The 20237-nt window shown below is 41.6% G+C and overlaps 1 protein-coding gene across 1 annotated transcript in view; it reads right to left on the reverse strand.

Moving 5' to 3' along the window:
• Positions 1-219: 219 nt before the first annotated feature.
• RHOH (ras homolog family member H) overlaps positions 220-20237 on the reverse strand; it is a 58888-nt gene continuing 38870 nt past the window's right edge. The window contains exon 2 of the mRNA XM_029589112.1: positions 220-2218. Coding sequence (XP_029444972.1) covers positions 1440-2012 — 573 coding nt within the window. The 5' untranslated portion in view covers positions 2013-2218 and the 3' untranslated portion in view covers positions 220-1439. The remainder of the gene's footprint in view (positions 2219-20237) is intronic.

A 20237-nucleotide genomic window follows, 5' to 3' on the forward strand; every position in this document is an offset into this window, starting at 1 on the left:
TAGCTACCCCTGATTATTTTATAACTGCTACTATGTAGATAGCTTTGATATTTTACAGACAGATTGTTGGTTTGATATTGCAACTGTGGTCAAATAAATCTGTTTCACAGAAAGGTATTTTTCTCTGAGAGGTTTTTTCCTACCTCTCTGATCGATGATTTTAAATGTCTAATATATATATATATATATATATATATATATATATATATATATATATATATATATATATATATAAAACTGGGCAGTTGAGTATTGGTTAACATATGCTCTGATAAGGATCCTTCAAACTCACAATGTGAATATATTTAAGCTGGAATTCAGTCTTGAAACCTTATTTCAGATAATTGACTGTTGTTTTTTTTTTGTTGAATAGCTAAAATCAGCTCAATGTCAAATCTGTACCATCTTTTCCAGAAACAGAAACAGATCCTCCTTCACCTAAATGCAGTTCACCTGTCAGTGTATTAAACCGTGTTTAATTGCAACATAAATGAAGCAGAAAGAGTAGACAAGATCCCCAATACACTCAGTCCATCAACAGAGGTCCTGTACATCAGTTTGCCATCATTCAGTAACAGCTAGCAATGTAATTCAGACGTTTCTCAATATGAGTCTGTACAAGACTGAAATCAGAAGAAGATTAATTGCAATCTAACAGATATCCACGTCCTTTGCAACCAGAAGTGTGTGCAATGGTGTTTCTGCAGCTGCTTTTACTTCTGTGGTTTTCTGAGAACACACCACCTGTCTACTTTAGAAAAATATTTTACAGTTGCATAATCAGGCGGAAAAGAAGACCAAAGGTCCATCGATTCCAGCTTTCTACTAATTTCCTAAAACCTAAGCCTATGTTGGACCCCATCGCAAGGCTGTCCACACCGATCAAATGGTTTGAGGTTGCTATTCTGCAGAATGATAAGCATCCTCTATGAAAAGAAATATATAGTTAAACATGATTTACAGTTACTTGCTTAAATAAATTATACAATGGTCAGGATTTAAATATATTTTTTACAGTATAAAAAAATGGTGTAGTAAATTGTCAATACTGTTTTCTCAAAAAGTGAGATTGTTTATTAATTAATGAAACGTGTGCAAAAAATTCAGAAAAATTTAAGACAGAACAAAAGAAGAAACCATTGTAAGAATCCAGCAAAGACTTCTTACATCTTCTTGAATTAAGCTTCATGTAAGGGAATAATGATAAATTAGTTGCTTCATAGTCCTACTGGAAAACATACTTTGAACTTAAGTCTCAGAGCCGAATCTTTCATGATTAACAAAACTATCCATGGAATGGAATAAATCATGCCAAAGATCCATCAGCCACCTTCCTCAGAAACGCTGGTCTTATGATCTTACCAAACAGAAAACTTTCTTATTGCAAGTTGAATTATTTTTCTGGGAAAGCTCCATGTTCTCTATCTTTAGAAAATGTTTTAAAAGATTTTGCATTCATTGATTGAAAAGAGTCTATTCCTCTTCCGTCTCCTGGCCTGATTGACCGCTGTTCTAACTGCACATTCAAACACTTGCTGGACACCCCTGTTGCTGAGAGCAGAGCACTCAAGGTAGCCCTTGGCTCGGACATCCTGAGCCAGTCTCTTCCCATCCACTGGGCTAATGCAGGCCAACCGATGGGGCCCCATTTCCCGCTTGTCAGTCTGAGTGGCCACCACAAGCACTGGTGTTTGGGGCAAATGGCTCCTGATCTCAGCAATCCACTTGTTCCTCAGGTTTAAAAAGGAGTTATGATTAGCTACTGAGTAGCACATTAGTACAACATCGGCCTGTTGAAAAGATAAGGGGCGAATACCTTTAAAGGCATCGTTGCCAGCAGTATCCCAAAGCCCCAAGCTGATCTGAATGCCATCCATGAAGACATCTACTCCTGTGTTTTCATACACAGTTGGCTTGTAAGCATCAGGGAAGGTCTCTGAGGTGAAACGAACCAGTAACGCTGTCTTTCCCACCGCAGAATCCCCTACAAGGACACACTTGATCGCATTCATAATTCCACAAAATATTCTCTTCAAATATTAACAGTTTTAAACCGCCAAGCCCGGGGACTACAGAAGATCAATTCCCATGGATCTGGTCAGCTAGCTTCCATGAAGCAGGAAGCCAAACCACTTGTCTTCTCAAGATCTCTACTCTTCACTGGAGCAACAAGAATGTACAGCTTAGGTCTTCTTCACCTCTGGACAAAATTAGTTTCCTAAAAGAGAAGCAAATATAAAGTTATTCATGGCCTTCTCAGGTCATTCATTTTTTGACAAAATCCAGATGTTTAGGTCTAGTCTTGTAATTTCAGGAGAAAATGCTGTGTTTTATTTGCCATGCTGCCTTTTTAATTCCATACTATATACACAGTGAGTAGATTCAAAAGTAATAATGATGAAGTGAAAACTGTTAGTATTCTAAATTTGTAGAGGTTGCTATTCAGTGCCACTTAGCCAGTTAAATTCTAATTTGCAGGGTCATTTTTCAAATCGCTTTAGGGTATTATCACGGGCATTAAGGCCCTGATGTCTGCGATAACGCCATAATGCATGCATTATTTTTCACATTACATGATGTAAATGCAAATTTTGAAAATTTAGTCAAAGGGGAGGAGTTTGGGTGGGGCTTATGAAAAATGAGGGTTGTTTAGTGTTGCGTGCGATAGCTTAACGCATGTGGATTTGCAATAAATGTTGCAGATCCTGTTTTGGGTGGGAGAGGGGGGAGGGGGAGGGAGAGGGAAAGGGAGAGGGAGATAGCCTCTTGGGTAGCATACATCTTAGTCATCTATTTATACCACTGTAGGAGGGTCAACAAGTAACTCAAGGTGAGGTTTTGGTGGTGGTCTAGGGTTTGGGGGGAAAGTCAGAGGTACAAACAACACGGTACACATCAGTGAACACTTGATGTGATTTGAAATGAGGAAAGGAACACAAAGAAGAGATTTCTACAATGTACTCTTTCCCTAGGTTGATATCACCTAGACCGCCACCAAAACCTCATCTCAAGTTACTTGTTGATCCTCCTATAGTGGTATAAATAGATGACTAATAGAAGAGCCCTATAAAGAAGCTCTCTCTTGGCAGGAGGAGCCCAAAACATGGAAATACCTGTCTGAGCACTTCACAAGCTGTGAAGTGAAAATATCACAGGTGCAATAAATTTAACACATTTAACATTGCAGCAAAATACCTATACAAAGCAGTAAAATAGTACACATTACAGTAACTCAAAAATTACCCTAACCACATCCTTTTTTTATCACAGGCATTATTCGTGTGAAATTTATAACAAAATGATAAATCTAGTTGGCTAAGTGGTGCTGTATAAATATTCAGCTGCACTGAGCAGCCACCACTTAGCCTATCTGCTTATCTGGAAAAATAATCTAGCTGGATAACTGCCAATTTTCAGTTTAGTTAAGCCGAATAAGTCTAGGACAGCTGTCTGGCTATTCTGTAGTTAGCCAGATAAGCAACTAACTATAAGACAGCTGAGTATATTCAGCATTCAACTGCACCAGCCAAGTTAGCTGAATAAGATTATCCAGCTAAATTGTTAAGCCGGTTAGTGGCTGAATATCAACCTCTTACTTCTTTTGCATATGCAGCCTATGATATAATATTAGTATATATAATGGACTATAATATAGAACAGAACTGAATGTTAGCACTGCAGTACTAAAATAACTACTGAGTCTATCCCCTTGAAGCCTTATATAATGATTTCTTGTTCTATAACTTTCTTTCCACCAAAAAAGGTTTGCTTCTTTTGCATTATTTGTACCTTCAAGTATCTGAAAGTCTCTGTAATATGTGCCCATCTCACCTCTCCTCTAGGAGGAAGTCTCAGTTATTGCTTAACAATGACATTTATTTATTTATTTATTTATTTCACATTTTTCTATACCGAGCTTCATGGTTGAATACCATATCAGATCGGTTTACATCGAACGAGGGATAGAAACTTGTAACAAAAAACGGAACAATAAGTTATAATCAGAAAGAGAGCAAGAAAGTTACATTGAACAAGGACTATAAACTTGGAGGCTTTACAGCTTGGAAGTAAATAGAGTAAAAAAGGCCCGAGTAGGGCCATAACTTAAAATCAAAAGTCATAAGATAGTTTAATTGCGGAGGTATTGGATAAGAGGCATCTCACAAAGAAGGCATGGTTCCATGGCTCGTGAGTAGGATGGTAGATTATTGTGTGTCTGAAGGATCCAAGAAGGCTAGTCGGAACAGCCAAGTCTTAAGTTTTTTTTAAAAGTTAGTAGGCATGATTCCAACCTGAGTTCTGCAGGAAGGCTATTCCAAATGTTTGGACCTGCTAGAGAAAAGGCTCGGACCCTGGTCGAAACTAGGCGAATGGTTTTGGTTGGAGGGGGTTGTAACTCTCCTTTGTGGATTTCTCTAATCGGTCTGTTGGATGTATGGAGTTTGAGGGGAAATTCAAGGTCAAGATGAAAATAGTTATGGATGGACTTGTGTATCAGGGTGAGAGATTTGTGAAGGACTCTGTAGTAGACTGGTAACCAGTGAAGGTTTCGGAGAATTGGTGTAATATGATCTCTTCGGTTGGTACTGGTTAAAATTCTGGCAGCAGCATTCTGTATCATTTGAAGAGGTTTGGTGGTTGAGCTGGGTAGGCCAGTGAGAAGAGCGCTGCAATAATCTATTTTTGAAAATATTAGGGATTGCAGAACAGTTCTAAAGTCGTGGAGATATAGGAGAGGTTTGAGTCTTCTCAACACCTGTAGTCTGTGGAAACAATCTTTGGTAGTCGAATTGATCATAGTCTTTAGATTAAGGAGGTTGTCTAGAATTACTCCCAGATCTCTTACTTGAGTATGGGTGAGTTGGAGACTGTGATGGGTTTGTGGAGGATGGATGTCTGGGTTGGAAGAGATAAATAGTAATTCAGTCTTAGCGGAGTTGAGGACCAAATTTAGATTATTGAGGAGATTGTTTATAGATTGAAGGCAAGTTTTCCAAAGTGAGAGAGCTTTAGTAATGGATTCTGTAATGGGGAGCAGAATCTGAACATCGTCAGCATAGATGTAATGGATGAGATTGAGACTTGTTAACAGATGACAAAGGGGGAGGAGGTAAATATTGAAAAGGGTGGGAGAAAGGGAGGATCCTTGAGGCACGCCAAGAGAAGAATTTGTCGATGGTGATTCTTTGTTGTTGATCCTGACCCTGAAGCTTCTGTTATCAAGGAAGGACTTGAACCAGCTGAAGACTGAGCCAGTTATGCCAATATCAGATAAACGATCCAGGAGGATGGTGTGGTTGACCGTGTCGAAGGCTGCTGAAATATCTAGAAGGATTAGAAGAAATGAGTGTCCTTTGTCCATTCCCATAATAATATGGTCTGTTAGTGAGATGAGCAGGGTTTCTGTATTGCGTGATTTGCGGAAACCATATTGGGAAGGGGAAAGAATATTGTGTTCTTCTAAGTAATCTGATAGCTGGGTATTGACTACTTTTTCTGTAATTTTGGCTAGGAATGGAAGATTAGAGATTGGACGGAAATTAGCAAGAATGCTAGGGTCTAAATTGTGTTTTTTCAAGAGGGGTTTAAGGGAAGCATTTTTTAGGCTATCTGGGTACAGACCTTGAGTTAGGCAGCAATTTATGATGTTAGTCAGAGGTTTTGAGATTGTGTCTGGGATGAGTAGCAATAATTTGGAGGGTATGTTATCTGTTGGGTGGCTGGATGGTTTCTGCCTTTTTAAAATGGTTTCGATTTCTTTAGTGGAAGTTAATTCAAAGTTGTCGAATTTAGTATCCTTGAGTATGTGGTTGGAGGAGCTTGAATCAGGAGGGTTGGTCTTAGTTGGAAGAAGTGCTATAGTGTTTGAAATTTTCTGCTGAAAGAACAGGGCTAACTCATTTGCCTTGGATTGAGCATGATCATCTGGTATTGATGGAGGAATTGGCTTTGTGATTTGTGATACATATGAAAATAAAGCCTTTGCATCATATTGTAGGTCATGGATTTTATTAGCGTAGTATTGTTTTTTTGATTTTAGGATGGATGATCTGTAAAAATGTAAAGTTCCTTTGTATGATGAAAGAGTAGACGGTGAAGGGACTTTGCGCCATCTGTTTTCTTTGTGGCGTAGATCTTGTTTTATCCGTTTGAGTTCGCTGGTGAACCAAGGTTGGTTACCTTTTTTTGCTGGGTTGATTAATTTCGAGGTTGATGGGCAAAGATTGTTTGCTACCCTTTCCGTGATCTTATGCCAGGATAGCACAGCTGAATTGGGGTTAGATGTGTCTAGGTTTGTGAGTTCCTTGGTGAGCTGCTCGCTGAGAATTTCTGAAGCACAAGATTTCCTGAAGTAAATGGTGGAGAGGTGTTGATCAGTGGAAGATTGTATCTTGGTGGATAGGGTTGTAGTTATCAGGAAATGGTCTGACCAGGGAATGGGGGTACATGTAGGATCAATAGAGCAGAGGAAATTAGCATTAATGAAAATAAGATCCAATGTGTGTCCTGCTCTGTGAGTTGGATTGTTGATAATCTGGGTGAATCCCATAGCGTTAAGGGCGGTGAGGAATGCTTCACAATTGGATGAGTGTGGAGAGGCATCAAAGTGTAAGTTAAAATCTCCCAAAATTATGGTAGGAAAATCTGTGTTGATGTGTTTCACGATGGTTTCTATAAGGGGTGAGGAGTCTGCTTCCAGGATTCCTGGGGGAGCGTAGACTAGTAGAATTTGAAAGTGATTCGATTTAAAAAATCCAAGTTCAATTGTAGATTTTAACTTGATAGGATGAAGTGTTAGTCTGAATTCTTTCTTTGTGGCTAGGAGCAGGCCACCCCCTCTTTTTTTGTGTCTGGGGATTGAGAAGAAATCGTATTTGTGAGTGGGTAGTTGGTTAATTAGAGCAATGTCTGAGTTTTTTAGCCAAGTTTCTGTAATGGCGCAGATATCAGGGTTAGAGTCCAAGAGATAGTCATTGAGGATATGCGTCTTTTTTGTCAGAGATTGTGCATTGACCAGTGTTACTGAGAGCATAGTTAGCCCTAGGAACTGTGTTAGAGGAGTGATCATGATTGGAATGAGAGATCTGGGATTTCTAATTGGTAGTTCTTGCACAGGTGACATGTTGTGAAGGAGACGGTGGTGTCTGATAGGGATGTATTGGTTTTGCATTCCTTCTGGGAGTTATTGAAAGAGAAGCCAGGGAGAAAAAATCTTAGTAGCTCAAGCTGGGAGTAGATGCTGTCTATAATGAGATGGATGAGAGTTAGTTTGGGAGAGAGGAGAGGCTGTAAGAATTCTGAAGTATCAGCAGGAAGCGGGACTGTTTGTTCCTTTTCTTTTTTCTTTTTATTGGAAGGCGGAGTGTTGCAAACAGGGCTGCGAAATCCGTTAATGGGAAGCGTTAATTAAGCAGAGGTTTGTCTGTGGTCATTCCGGGGGTAGGGATCGGGGCTCCTTCGGGGCTGCAACTAAGGGGCGAGACAAAGGGGCAGGCCCCTTTGTTGCGCTCCTTCGGCGCGCGACGCCCGGCGCGCGACGCCGGGAGGAGCGGCAGGGATTTAAATCCCCCGCTTACCTCTGCTGCTGACGTGTCTGTGCTCGCTGGTAGGCTGCTTCTCCTGGGTGGGCGGAGCTGAGGGACGATCGGGTGAGCCGCGTGGCCGTCGCTGGAGCCCCGGTGGTGAGTGCTTTATTTTAAGTTGGGCCTTGCCCCGATGGGCTTCAGCGCCGGCTGCGCAGGCCTGGGCTGCAGTCAATCGCGGCTAAGAGGCAATCGCGGCGGTCGCAGAAGAAGAGGACGCCGGGAGGAGCGGCAGGGATTTAAATCCCCCGCTTACCTCTGCTGCTGACGTGTCTGTGCTCGCTGGTAGGCTGCTTCTCCTGGGTGGGCGGAGCTGAGGGACGATCGGGTGAGCCGCGTGGCCGTCGCTGGAGCCCCGGTGGTGAGTGCTTTATTTTAAGTTGGGCCTTGCCCCGATGGGCTTCAGCGCCGGCTGCGCAGGCCTGGGCTGCAGTCAATCGCGGCTAAGAGGCAATCGCGGCGGTCGCAGAAGAAGAGGACGCCGGGAGGAGCGGCAGGGATTTAAATCCCCCGCTTACCTCTGCTGCTGACGTGGCTGTGCTCGCTGGTAGGCTGCTTCTCCTGGGTGGGCGGAGCTGAGGGACGATCGGGGTGAGCCGCGTGGCCGTCGCTGGAGCCCCGGTGGTGAGTGCTTTATTTTAAGTTGGGGCCTTGCCCCGATGGGCTTCAGCGCCGGCTGCGCAGGCCTGGGCTGCAGTCAATCGCGGCTAAGAGGCAATCGCGGCGGTCGCAGAAGAAGAGGACGCCGGGAGGAGCGGCAGGGATTTTAAATCCCCCGCTTACCTCTGCTGCTGACGTGTCTGTGCTCGCTGGTAGGCTGCTTCTCCTGGGTGGGCGGAGCTGAGGGACGATCGGGTGAGCCGCGTGGCCGTCGCTGGAGCCCCGGTGGTGAGTGCTTTATTTTAAGTTGGGCCTTGCCCCGATGGGCTTCAGCGCCGGCTGCGCAGGCCTGGGCTGCAGTCAATCGCGGCTAAGAGGCAATCGCGGCGGTCGCAGAAGAAGAGGACGCCGGGAGGAGCGGCAGGGATTTAAATCCCCCGCTTACCTCTGCTGCTGACGTGTCTGTGCTCGCTGGTAGGCTGCTTCTCCTGGGTGGGCGGAGCTGAGGGACGATCGGGTGAGCCGCGTGGCCGTCGCTGGAGCCCCGGTGGTGAGTGCTTTATTTTAAGTTGGGCCTTGCCCCGATGGGCTTCAGCGCCGGCTGCGCAGGCCTGGGCTGCAGTCAATCGCGACATCTAGTAATCAGACTCAGGGACCACATTAGCCAGGTTCTAGAGGGAGTTGCAGTCTGTGGTCCACAGCCAAGGATTCTCACTGCAATATCCAAGCTGAATTGCAGAGGAGATATAAATACAGGGAGGAAACCTCAGATATTTCTGAATGAAGACACGTGGCACCATAGCCCAATAAAGGACATTTCCAATTGAGCTGGAAGCCTAAAAGGAGCAGGCGGAAAACTTCCAGGCCAAAATTACAAGTATATCCTACTCTCCGCTCCTACCCTCCACAGAGACTGGCCTTTTAATCATATTTGTTGTAATAAAATATCAATACAGTGATCTTTGAAATGGAGACTAACGTCCTCCACCTATGGAGATGAGGAACAAGCCATGTGCCAGTCACCTGAAGGATCGGGTCAGATGAATAGCATCAGACTACATTATTGACCTGAACTTTGCTTTAAACAGAAAAGGTACAGTCTTTGGGTTTCAGACTGCCCTCCCTCTGCTATGTGCAGGAAACAACATTTTTAATATAAATGCAGTTTCTTATAGATAGATAGATAGATACATTATATATATATATATATATATACACACACACACATGTGTGTGTGTGTGTGTGTGTGTGTGTGTAGAGAGAGAGAGACAGAGTTTAATTCTAACTTTTAGATCAAGTAGGAAGCTGAAACTTTACACACTTGATAGTCCAAGTACTCAGACTAACAGGAAATGGCTGAAAATTAAACATTTTAAATTTTAAGTGAACTTTCAGAGACAGCTGAGCTGTTTATCACTCAGTTAAGCATCTGGAAAATGTATGGATTTGAGCTGTGAGAGATAGGATTCATCTGTAAGGCCCAAGAGATCAGACACAGCCTCTTGAAAAAGAGAAAAACAGCTACACAAAGACAGTAATTTTAAAATGAGCATGCGTGTATGCATACACGCACTTATCGACGCACAAGCAAAGATATACTGGAATTTGTAATCATGCATGTGTATGTTTTTAAATGCACCAACTCAGCATAAGTATGCTCCTAAGTTTAAGAGGTTACTCAAGCACAGCTACCGCATGAGTCTTCTATAGGACTTTGTCGGCTTTTAAGCACATATGTATGCGGATTTTAAAAAATGCTCGCGTAAGGCCTATTCTGTTTTCCAATTAGTCCACCAATTTGTCCAGTTAACATCGAGATCTTTCAGACCCCTCTGGTTCTTCACCCTGCATGCCACCCAGTTGACCCGGACCCCTCACCCTTCAAGATCTACAGACTTGCTCCTCATCAGGAGCAGCAGTAAAGTTATGCAGATAACTCGAGTACATGCGCTGCAGTTTTTGGTTTTAAAATACGGAGCTACACGTTTAAGTGTTGGCCCCACCCTGGACTGCAAATTCCCCACCCCTTTTCCACCCCCTTATTCCTCACAAACACTTCGGTACATCCGCGTATAATTTGCAACTTTTTAAAATCCGTGTTGCTTGCACGTGGCCCACATATGCACATATGTGGGCATTTTTGTGTGAGTAACACTTTTAAAATTGACCTCAAAGTGTTTATTTATTTATTTAACATTTTTTTATTCCGCAACATCCAATAATGTATTATTCAGTGTGGATTCCAATAGTTAAATTCATAATACTAAAGATAAAAACATACTTTCACATAAAATACAATAAAATAAAAATAGTTTATACTAATTTATCCAAATGCTATTAAAAATAATGTCTTCAGTTTCTTCCGAAACTGCAAATAATCACTTTCCTTATATAATTTTAAAAGAAAAGAATTCCATAGTTCAGGAACTGCAACAAATAGCGCCTTTTTTTCGAGTATCCTGCAGCGTAGAAGATTTTATTGAAGGCACCACAAGAAAACTTTGAGATGCAGAACACAACCAACAGGATGGAACATAAACCAACAAATTGTCAGCCATACAATGCAAACGGTCATCAAATCGAACCTTAAATAGAATCAATAGCGCCTTAAATTTGGATTTAATCACTTACTGCAACCAATGTAAATTATAAAAACGCAGTGTAATCCTATCTGCAATCCAAATCACAAGATTAAGTTTACTGAACAAAATAAAGATTCAGCAAGTACAAAAATAGACAGTTCAGCATATAAAATTGGAAATAATCTATACCCAAAAGAAATTTCAGCCCAGTCCTATAAAAACCCAAGACCAATCAGGGGGTCCACGCTAGTTATTCCAATAGGTATCTTATCCTTTTGCAACTTCTGTAATCCAGAAAAATCCTCTCTTCCCACACAATGAATAATAATCATCTATCTGATGAGTGTCCCAGCTCCTTAGCAAAAATTTTTCTTTCTTCTTCAAAGCTGGAATCGAGAACCCTTCTTAGATCTGGAGACAACAGAATCCACGTGGAATCCTCCTCCTTCCACCTTAGAAATGGAAAAGAGAAGAAAACAATCCTCTCCCTTTTTGGAATCCAGTGAAAGCCACAATGCATGCCTGTCAATCTCCTTCAGAGCTGCCAGGTTACCCAGTTCCTGGAGAGGATTTGTTAAGCTAGACCTGGATTTCCGATATCTCCATCTTGATGTATTATGGGACCTGCAGCACTGATTTCAATGGGTGGAATCTGGGACTACAAATATCACACTGCATTGGGATGTACAGGACTGGCCAAAAAGTCTCCCTCCTGCAACTGAGTAATTTGACCGTTCTGCTCCTCACTCCTCAGGACTCTCAAACAACTTCCAAACACCTTCTCCCAATGACTCACTGAGTCACCATTTGTAGACCTCTTCACTTACATACTCTCTAGGGGATGGATCTGCCTGTCACTCCCAAATGACCACTATTCCTTAGAAACTCCCAATGTTGGAATTTTCCTCACTTTAATATATAGTGGGGTTTAGTCAGCCATACACAAGAGAGTATGAAACCAAAGTTTTCAAACCAAAAGCCCTAACCATACAGTTGTGTGCAAAGGTTTAGACACCCATGGTCAAATGGTATACTTCAATGAATCTTTAAGTCGGGGGAGGGGGAGCAACAACAGTCCTCGAGGACTGGAGTTGGCCACCCTGGCTCTAAGTGAACAGAAACTGACACAACGTCAAATTGGGGTGACCAACTCCAGTCCTCGAGAGCCACAAACAGGCCAGAGGCAAGAGATAGATTTGCATGCACGGCTTCCATTGTATGCAAATCTATCTCATGCACATTCATTGTGGATATCTTGAAAACGTGGCCTGTTTGTGGTTATCAAGGACTGGAGTTGGCCACTCCTGCTCTGCATGGTATAAAGCTAAACACAGGTACGCTGAGCAGAGCAGCTGTTCTGGAACCCCTGATGCAGATTGGCAGATCTCAAAGCACTGTGCTAGTGTTGAGCTTGGACTTTGTACCTGTTTGGTGAACATCTCATATTGAGGTAAATGTTCAAATGACTTTTTTTTATCGTCAGTTTAAAAATTAAAGAGAGAAGTACAATTCAGATACCTTAATGTTTGACCAATGATTATCCTGATAGACATTAAAAAACAAACACATTGATGGTGAGAACATGCATCCTATGTATGATGATCAATCAAATGTTTCTGGTATACTCAGCTATTTTTAGAGTGGGCTATTATATTTGTGATATTTTACAAAGCTAAACATGACATCTTTCTGCAATTTCTACTGCAAACTTACTATATATTTGTTGATTTTAATAGATTAAAAATAATAAAACAGTGAAGTCAGTGCTATGTAACACCTCCTTTGACAGAAATAACAGCTTCCAAATGTTTCCTGTATCCAACTAAGAGCCTTTCCCACTCTTCCTTGAAGAATCTTCTACTTTAGGAGTATTCTTAAATCTCCTTGCATGTACTGCATGTTTGAGATCTCCCCACAGGTTTTTAATATTATTTAAGTATGGGGATTGTGGAGGCCATTCCAAAACCTTCATCTTTCTTTCCTGCAAGTACTTCATGGTTGATTCTAAGATATGTTTCTGGTCTCTGTGTTGCTGAAATAGCCAACCTCTTTTCAATAACATTCAAGTCTGGAGAATGTGAAGTACTTCATGGTCGATTTTGAGGTATGTTTCTGGTCTTTATCTTGCTAAAATAGCCAATCTATTTTCAGCTTCAATTTATTCACTGACTTTGGGGCATTAACTTCTAAGATATGTTGATATTTAGTTGAATCCATTCTTCGTTGTATCCACACAATGGGCCAGAATTTTAAAAGCCCTGCGCCGGCGCACCTATTTTGCATAGGCCGCCGGCGCGCGCATAGCCCCGGGACGCGCGTAAGTCCCAGGGCTTCGTAAAAGGGGCGGGGGGCGTGTCCAGGGGCATGTCCGGAGTCAGGGGGCGGTTCGGGGTGGGTCCGGGGCGTGGCGCCGGCCGGGGTTGTGACCAAGGCCTCCGGACCAGCCCCCGGATTGAGTGATGGCGCGCCAGCAGCCTGCTGGCGTGCGCAGATTTACACCTGCCTCGGGTAGGCGTAAATCTGCCGACAAAGGTAGGGGGGGGTTTAGATAGGGCCGGGGGGGGTGGGTTAGGTAGGGGAAGGGAGGGGAAGGTGAGGGGAGGCAGAAGGAAAGTTCCCTCCAAGGCCGCTCCGATTTCAGAGCGGCCTTGGAGGAACAGGCAGCGCACGCCGGGCTCAGCGCGCGCAGGTTGCACAAATGTGCATTCCCTTGCGCTCGCCGACCCCGGATTTTATAAGATATGCGCGGCTACGCGCATATCTTATAAAATCCAGCGTACTTTTATTCGTGCGTGGTGTGCGAACAAAAGTATGCACGCGCGCTGTTTTTGAAAATGTACCCCAATATTTCCTTTGCAACTGGCTGCCACATAACCCTAAAACATAATGAGGGTAGATTTTAAAAGAAGCATGTGCACATGTACACCCAATTTTATAACATGCGCCCTTCCCCCTTGCCCTAACCTTCCCCCCCACCAGCCCTACTCTAACCCCCCCCTGACCTTTATTTTACCTTTTGTGCCTGCCTCTGGGCAGGTGCAAGTTGCACGCGTCGGCCAACTGCCGGCACGCGATCCTCCGACAGAGCGGCCATGGCAATGGCCCCAGGACTTACACGTGTCCTGGGGCTTTATGCGCACCTCTGGGCTTTTTTAAAATAGGCCTGGTGCCCGTAACCTTTTGAAAATCTGGCCCAATAGATCCAACCCCATGCTTAATGGTTGGCAAGGTGTTTTCTTCAAATGCTTCATCGTTTTTTCTCTAAATGTACTGTATCTTGTATGGTTGAGACCAAACAGTTCAATTTTCATTTCATCAGTCCAAAACTCTTTGTTCCAAAACATTTTCGGTTTATCAAGGTTTTGTTGTGCATACTTTAGACAATGATTTATCAAGAGGTTAACTCTTCCATGGAGATCATTGTAGAGTAAGCAGTACTGTGCTGTGGACACCTACTCCACTGTAAGCTAAACTTTTCAGCAAATCATTTGCAGTGATCTGTGGATTCTGATTTTCATCTGCAGATTATGTTTTTCAGATCTGACCAGTTTTAAGGTAGTTCTATCAGAGATTTATCTTGGTCTTCCAGATCTTGTCTTCACATCAACAGTTCCATATAACTTCCATTTCTCACCAATTTTCTGACAGTTGAAATTGCTAGTTGGAAGCATTTAGAGAGCTTTTTATAGCCTTCCCTTGCTTTATAAGAGTGAATTATCTTCATTTTCAAATGCTCAGACACCTGCTTCTTAGAGGAGCCCATAGTTGCGAGTAAACAGAACAATAATCACTGAGATGTTGTCTTCATGAATCAATCAACTTTTTGGGCCTTATTAGCAACTTAAAAAAAAAAGTAGTATTGAATCAATTTGAAGGGTCTCCAAACTTTTGAATATCATATTTACTTATCATTTTCAATCTGTTGAAAATCAGCAAACAAATAGTAATTTTGCATTAAAAATTGCAGAAACATGTTGTGTTTAACTTTGTACTGTGTAGAGTTTGTGTTAGCTTCTGTTCATTTAAAGATTTATTGAAACATACAGCTTGATCAGGGGTACCTAATCTTTAGCACACAACTGCCATTTTGAATCTAATATAAAGTAATAATATATCTAATATTTGCATAAAGCAATCAGTATAGAATAGGGGATACATTTCTGTGCACAGAACAAGCACAGAATCTGCAGTGATCATATCTCATGATTTTAAGGCAGCCAAAAAGGTAGATAAGGCAATGGAAAAATCCAGAAGGATGCTTGGGTCTATAGGGAGAGGGAAAAAAGATGATATTGACACTGTATAAGTCCCCGGTGAGACCTTATTTGGAATACTGGATATGATTCTGGAGAACGCACATTCAAAAGGATATAAATTGGATAGATTTGCTCAGCTACTAAAATAGTCAACAATCTTCATCATAAAACAAATGAGTACAGACTTAAAAACCTAAAATTGCATACCCTGCAGGAAAGGGGAGATATAATAGACACATTTAAACACCTCCAAGGAATAAATGCACAAGAAGAAGGCCTCTTTCAATGACAGAGGATCTCTGAGGGAGAGAAAGGAATTGTAAAGCTAAGCGGGAGGTGCAATTGGGCAGATTGGATGGGCTATGTGATCTTTATCTGATTTTCTCTCTCTTTGAAATTTAGTAGCATCCTTAAGATTTTTTTCAAAAATTAAATTATTGCATCATATTTCTGAACGTTAACATTTCGCTCTTAATATAGAACCTACAGGATTCATTATCATAGCCATTAACTCTCATTACAAGGATAACACTGCTCCCCTTTATAAACATTTTAACACAATTTGTATATACCAACCACCTTCTCCACCATCTTCAAGAAAAGTTTGGATTAAATACAACTTTACGATATCAAGCCTTCAAAACTGCCAGTAGTCCACAGTCATACTATGTGTACTTTAGTAAAGGCCAGAACTAAAAATACTAGCAGTATAAGACAAATAGAGACAAAAATGTAACATTCTTGTACAATAATACTGGAGAAAGACATTGTGAATGATTACTAGAACTGAGTGACTCATAGCTAAGCTGGAGTTGTTTTTGTCATGGGAAGGTAATCACTAACTCGGAATTTCCACTGGTGCTCTTCATGATCAAAGGATTCAAACTTCTTGCATCTCAAAATAATGTACAAGAGCACAGGAACTTTTACCACACTCTTGGGGTAATATAAAGCAACTATGTGATAATAATAAGATTTGAATTTTTTTTTTTTTTTAGAAAATGGAAAGTTCCTGCCAGTCAATCAAAGGCACCATCCAGGAAGCACTATCTGAATGTAGAACACAATAATATATTAGTTTTTGGCAGGTAAGGAGTTCTTGGTCCACCCAGTCTTTCTATCTGCTTCTACCTAACATGTAACTGCAGGTCCTATTCAATAGTCTTCTCCTTCCCATCACCCTCTGCATGGGTCCCAGCTCCAAACTTTCAAGCTAAGGTCCAGATTCATTAGGATTTTCTCCCATTTTGTGTCTATGGGAAAAACCCTTACAAGTAAATTTTACAAGGAGCGCGCGTGCACCCGTAAACACATGCATTGGGCATGTGAGCAAAAATACGCTGAATTTTATATCGTGCATGTAACTACATGCATACCATTTAAAATATCCTTACCGCACGTATGTGTTGGAGCCTTTACACACGTACTCACAAATGACCGCAAGTGACCAGGGAGGGGGGCGAGAGAGAGAGATCCTCTTATAGAGAGACAATCTGACACTCTATATATTTTTCACTGTAAGAGGGGCACTTTCAACTCAGGGTGGGTTTTTGGGTGCATTGTTAAAAGGGTCTACAGACACTTGTGCCCTAGGCAAACCAATGTACACTGCCCTCTCCCAAACCCACCCTGAGTTGAAAATGCCCCTAATATAGTGGGAGATATATAGAGTATCAGATTGCCTCTTTAAAAGAGTCTCTCTCTCTCTCCAGCCCAAAATCTCCAGACTTATGCCCCATCAGGACCAGTAGTAATGTTAAACAGATAACATGGCATGCCTTGTAAATTTCAGGGGTTATGCATGGACGTCTTGGCCCCACCCCTTTTCTGCCTCCTTAATCTTGACACACATACTTCCCAGCTTCTTAAAATTCATGTTGCTCAGTTTTGAGAAATAAGAGGCTTGAACTTTCAGCTCCAGTCTCTTGACATGTACCATTTCTTTTGTTTGCCTTTACAATGGGGAATGGGCAACACTACCCTCTTAACAGTGCCTCTCTTTCAGAGGTCTATGTATTATGAGTGTGCTAAGAAATATGGGGGACAAGCTGAGCAGCTTGGCTAATTAGCTGGATAAAGGTATCCAGCTAACCAGCAGGGTGTATTCAGTGGCAAGATCGCGCCACTGAATATATATGGTTATCTTAAAGTTAACCAGATCTGTTTATCTGCCTAACTTTAGGACAGATCAGAAGCAAAACCAGAAACGCTCCTCCACAAAATGCCTCCCACCCGCCCCAGAACACCCCTGACTTATTTAGCTGGATAAGTCCATAAATATGCCAGTTTAGAAATGTAGGCAGATAATCTTTCAGTTATCTATCTAAATGGCTTTTGAGTATTGATTTCATAGGGTCCATATTTAGCCATTATCCAGCTGAACAAGTTAGCCAGAAAAACGTATCCAGCTAACTTGGCTGAGATATTGAGGTTGATTGTGCAGCATGTTTTTGAATTTGGGATTTTTGATTGGTTCATCGATGCTTTATAACTGGATTGGATGGTGTTAGTCACCTGTCATGTAAGATGGTGTAGTGACGTTGATGCACTATGTGTTGAAAGACGCAGATTTGATTGTGCATTTTGGTGAGTTTCAACTTCTCCCTTTACTTTTGTGTATTGTTATGAATTTTAGATTTTTGAAAAATTACTTTTTGATCTAAATTTGATCAATATAGATGTGGATTATATGGAAGAATAGAGGGCAGCTTTTTCTTGCCAATATATATGAGATCACATGATCTGGATTTCAGGTTTGTTTTTTGTTTTTCTTGAAAATGTATTTTGTGTTAAAATTTCTTAAATAAATTGATTGCATTTTTTATATAAAAATAGATATGAAAAGATACACATATATGAATTGCTGTCAGAAGATTTACATTGATTTCTGAGATGAAGCAGCACAACAAAGCTTTCTCTTCAAATGAACAGGAACATCAATGATATGATAAAATGCGAATTCCCCTGAAGAATATTTGATAGCGAAACATGTTGGGAGATTTTTAGAAGAAGAAGGGAGACGTTTAGAAGGAAAATTTGTATTTTCTGCTTTTTAAATTGTATGGATAGTTGTATGGATGTGTGCTTTTATGTGGTTTGTAAATTGCATATTGTTCCTGTATCTTTTCTATGTGTATCTTGTTAGGTGAATAAGGTTTTCTATATAATTTTGTAATTTGGAAAAATAAAGAAGAAAAGTTAAAAATTATTGATATGTCACTATAGTATGTTGAGATATTCAGCAGCACAACTACTCCACTGAATATACTTAGTTATCTAATAGTTAGCCAGATAAGTTTATCCAGCTAACTTTAGACTAGATGAATAGGAAGTCTAACTTACCTCGCTAACTTAGGACCTCATTTACCAATATCGCATTGGTAATGCATTAAGGGGCGTTTCCCATGCAAATGAGGCTTTTTTCGTGCAGCGGGGAAACTTCGCATGCCGCGATGTTTTCACCATTCGCAAAGTTTCCCTGGTGCGCGATAAAACACCCAAAGAATCATCGGGAGAGGGAGAGAGGGAGAGAGAGAGAGAGAGAGAGAGAGAGAGAGAGAGAGAGAGAGAGAGAGAGAGAGAGAGAGAGAGAGAGAGAGAGAGAGACTTGCTATATTGTCTCTTCCCTAGACAGGTATTTGTATCCCTAAGAGAGGCTCACCTAGTAACTCGAGGTGGGGATTAGGTATGAGTGTGAACAGTGGTCTCTTGTGAAGATTCGATGGCCTTCGGAGTGAGGAAACTCACTCCAAGATGAGATTTGGGCAAGGTTCTCTCAGCCTAGCTTGTTGTTGCCCAGGTAGAGTGTCCATCAAGCTAGGTTGAGAGAACCTTGCCCAAATCTCATCTTGGAGTGAGTTTCCTCACTCCGAAGGCCATCAAATCTTCACAAGAGACCACTGTTCTGTTCGTACGTCTCAAATCATGAAAGGACTTCAACAAGTGAATTTAATTGGTTATTTACTCTCGCAGACTAGGGGGCACTCCAGTCTAGGGGGCATTCGCAGACTAGGGGGGCACTCCATGAAGTTAGCAAGTAACTCATTTAAAACAAATCAAAGAAAATTCTTTTTCACTCAGCGCATAGTTAAACTCTGGAATTCATTGCCAGAGGATGTGGTTTCAGCAGTTAGTGTTACTAGGTATAAAAAAGGTTTGGATAAGTTCCTCGAGGTTGATTCTATAAACTGCTATTACTGTAATTAATAAACAATAGCAGCTTGTGATCTATCTAATGTTTGGGTTCTTGCTGGGTACATGTGACTTGGATTGGCCACTGTTGGAAACAGGATACTGGGCTTGATGGACCCTTGGTCTGACCCAGTATGGCATTTCTTATATTCTATTAAGCTTGGTACATAGGTCTCTAAGGGGGTCATTTATCAAAGTGCTTTATGGCGTTTTCGCATGCGAAAAGCACCATAAGGCATGCTCTGATGCAAATTAGAAAAAGGGTAGGGATTTCTGGCCAAGTGGGCTGGCTTTGCAATGCCATATTGCATAGTTTTAACTACACCTTTTTCATTTGTGTAATATGGCTTTATTGCACTTTGCGATGTTTTTACAAACAGTATTTTCACTATTTTAAGCTGCTGGAGAGAGAGAGAGCCTAGCTATAAAGCCCTTATAGTACGTTGGTATGTTACCCAGGTAGAGCGTCCATCAAGCTAGGCTGGGAGAACATTGTACAAATCTCATCTTTGGGTGAGTTTCCTCACTCCGAAGGACATCAAATCTTCACTAGAGTGTACTGTTCTGTTGGTATGTCTCACTCTGAATGTCAAAGTAGCCCCTAACCCCTACCTAAACCTCACCTCGAGATACTGGGTGGGCCTCATATAGAGGTATAAATACCTACGTACTAAAAGGCTGTTATAGCTAGGTGCTCTCTCTCTTTCTCTTTCTCTCTCTCTCACCAGTGGTTGTAGGTAGGAATTGCAACAATTGTGGTACTTACTGCAATGTGTGAAAAAGTTATTGCACTCTGTGGTAATACCTATGCAAAGTGCTAAGATAGTGCACTTTGTGATACATAGGCTATTACCAAAAAACACACCCCTTTTCCTATCACATGCGATATTTAGTGCATTTTGATAAATCCAGGCCTAAGTGAGGAGTGCAAGCACAGGTACTTCAGGATCAATCCTCAAGCCCTGGACATTAGCTGTCCTCAGCAAATGTGAAAGACAGATCAAATGTTTTGGGTTCCCAACTGG

Source organism: Rhinatrema bivittatum, chromosome 1, assembly GCF_901001135.1.
Source record: "Rhinatrema bivittatum chromosome 1, aRhiBiv1.1, whole genome shotgun sequence".
NCBI classification, from domain to species: Eukaryota; Metazoa; Chordata; class Amphibia; order Gymnophiona; family Rhinatrematidae; genus Rhinatrema; species Rhinatrema bivittatum.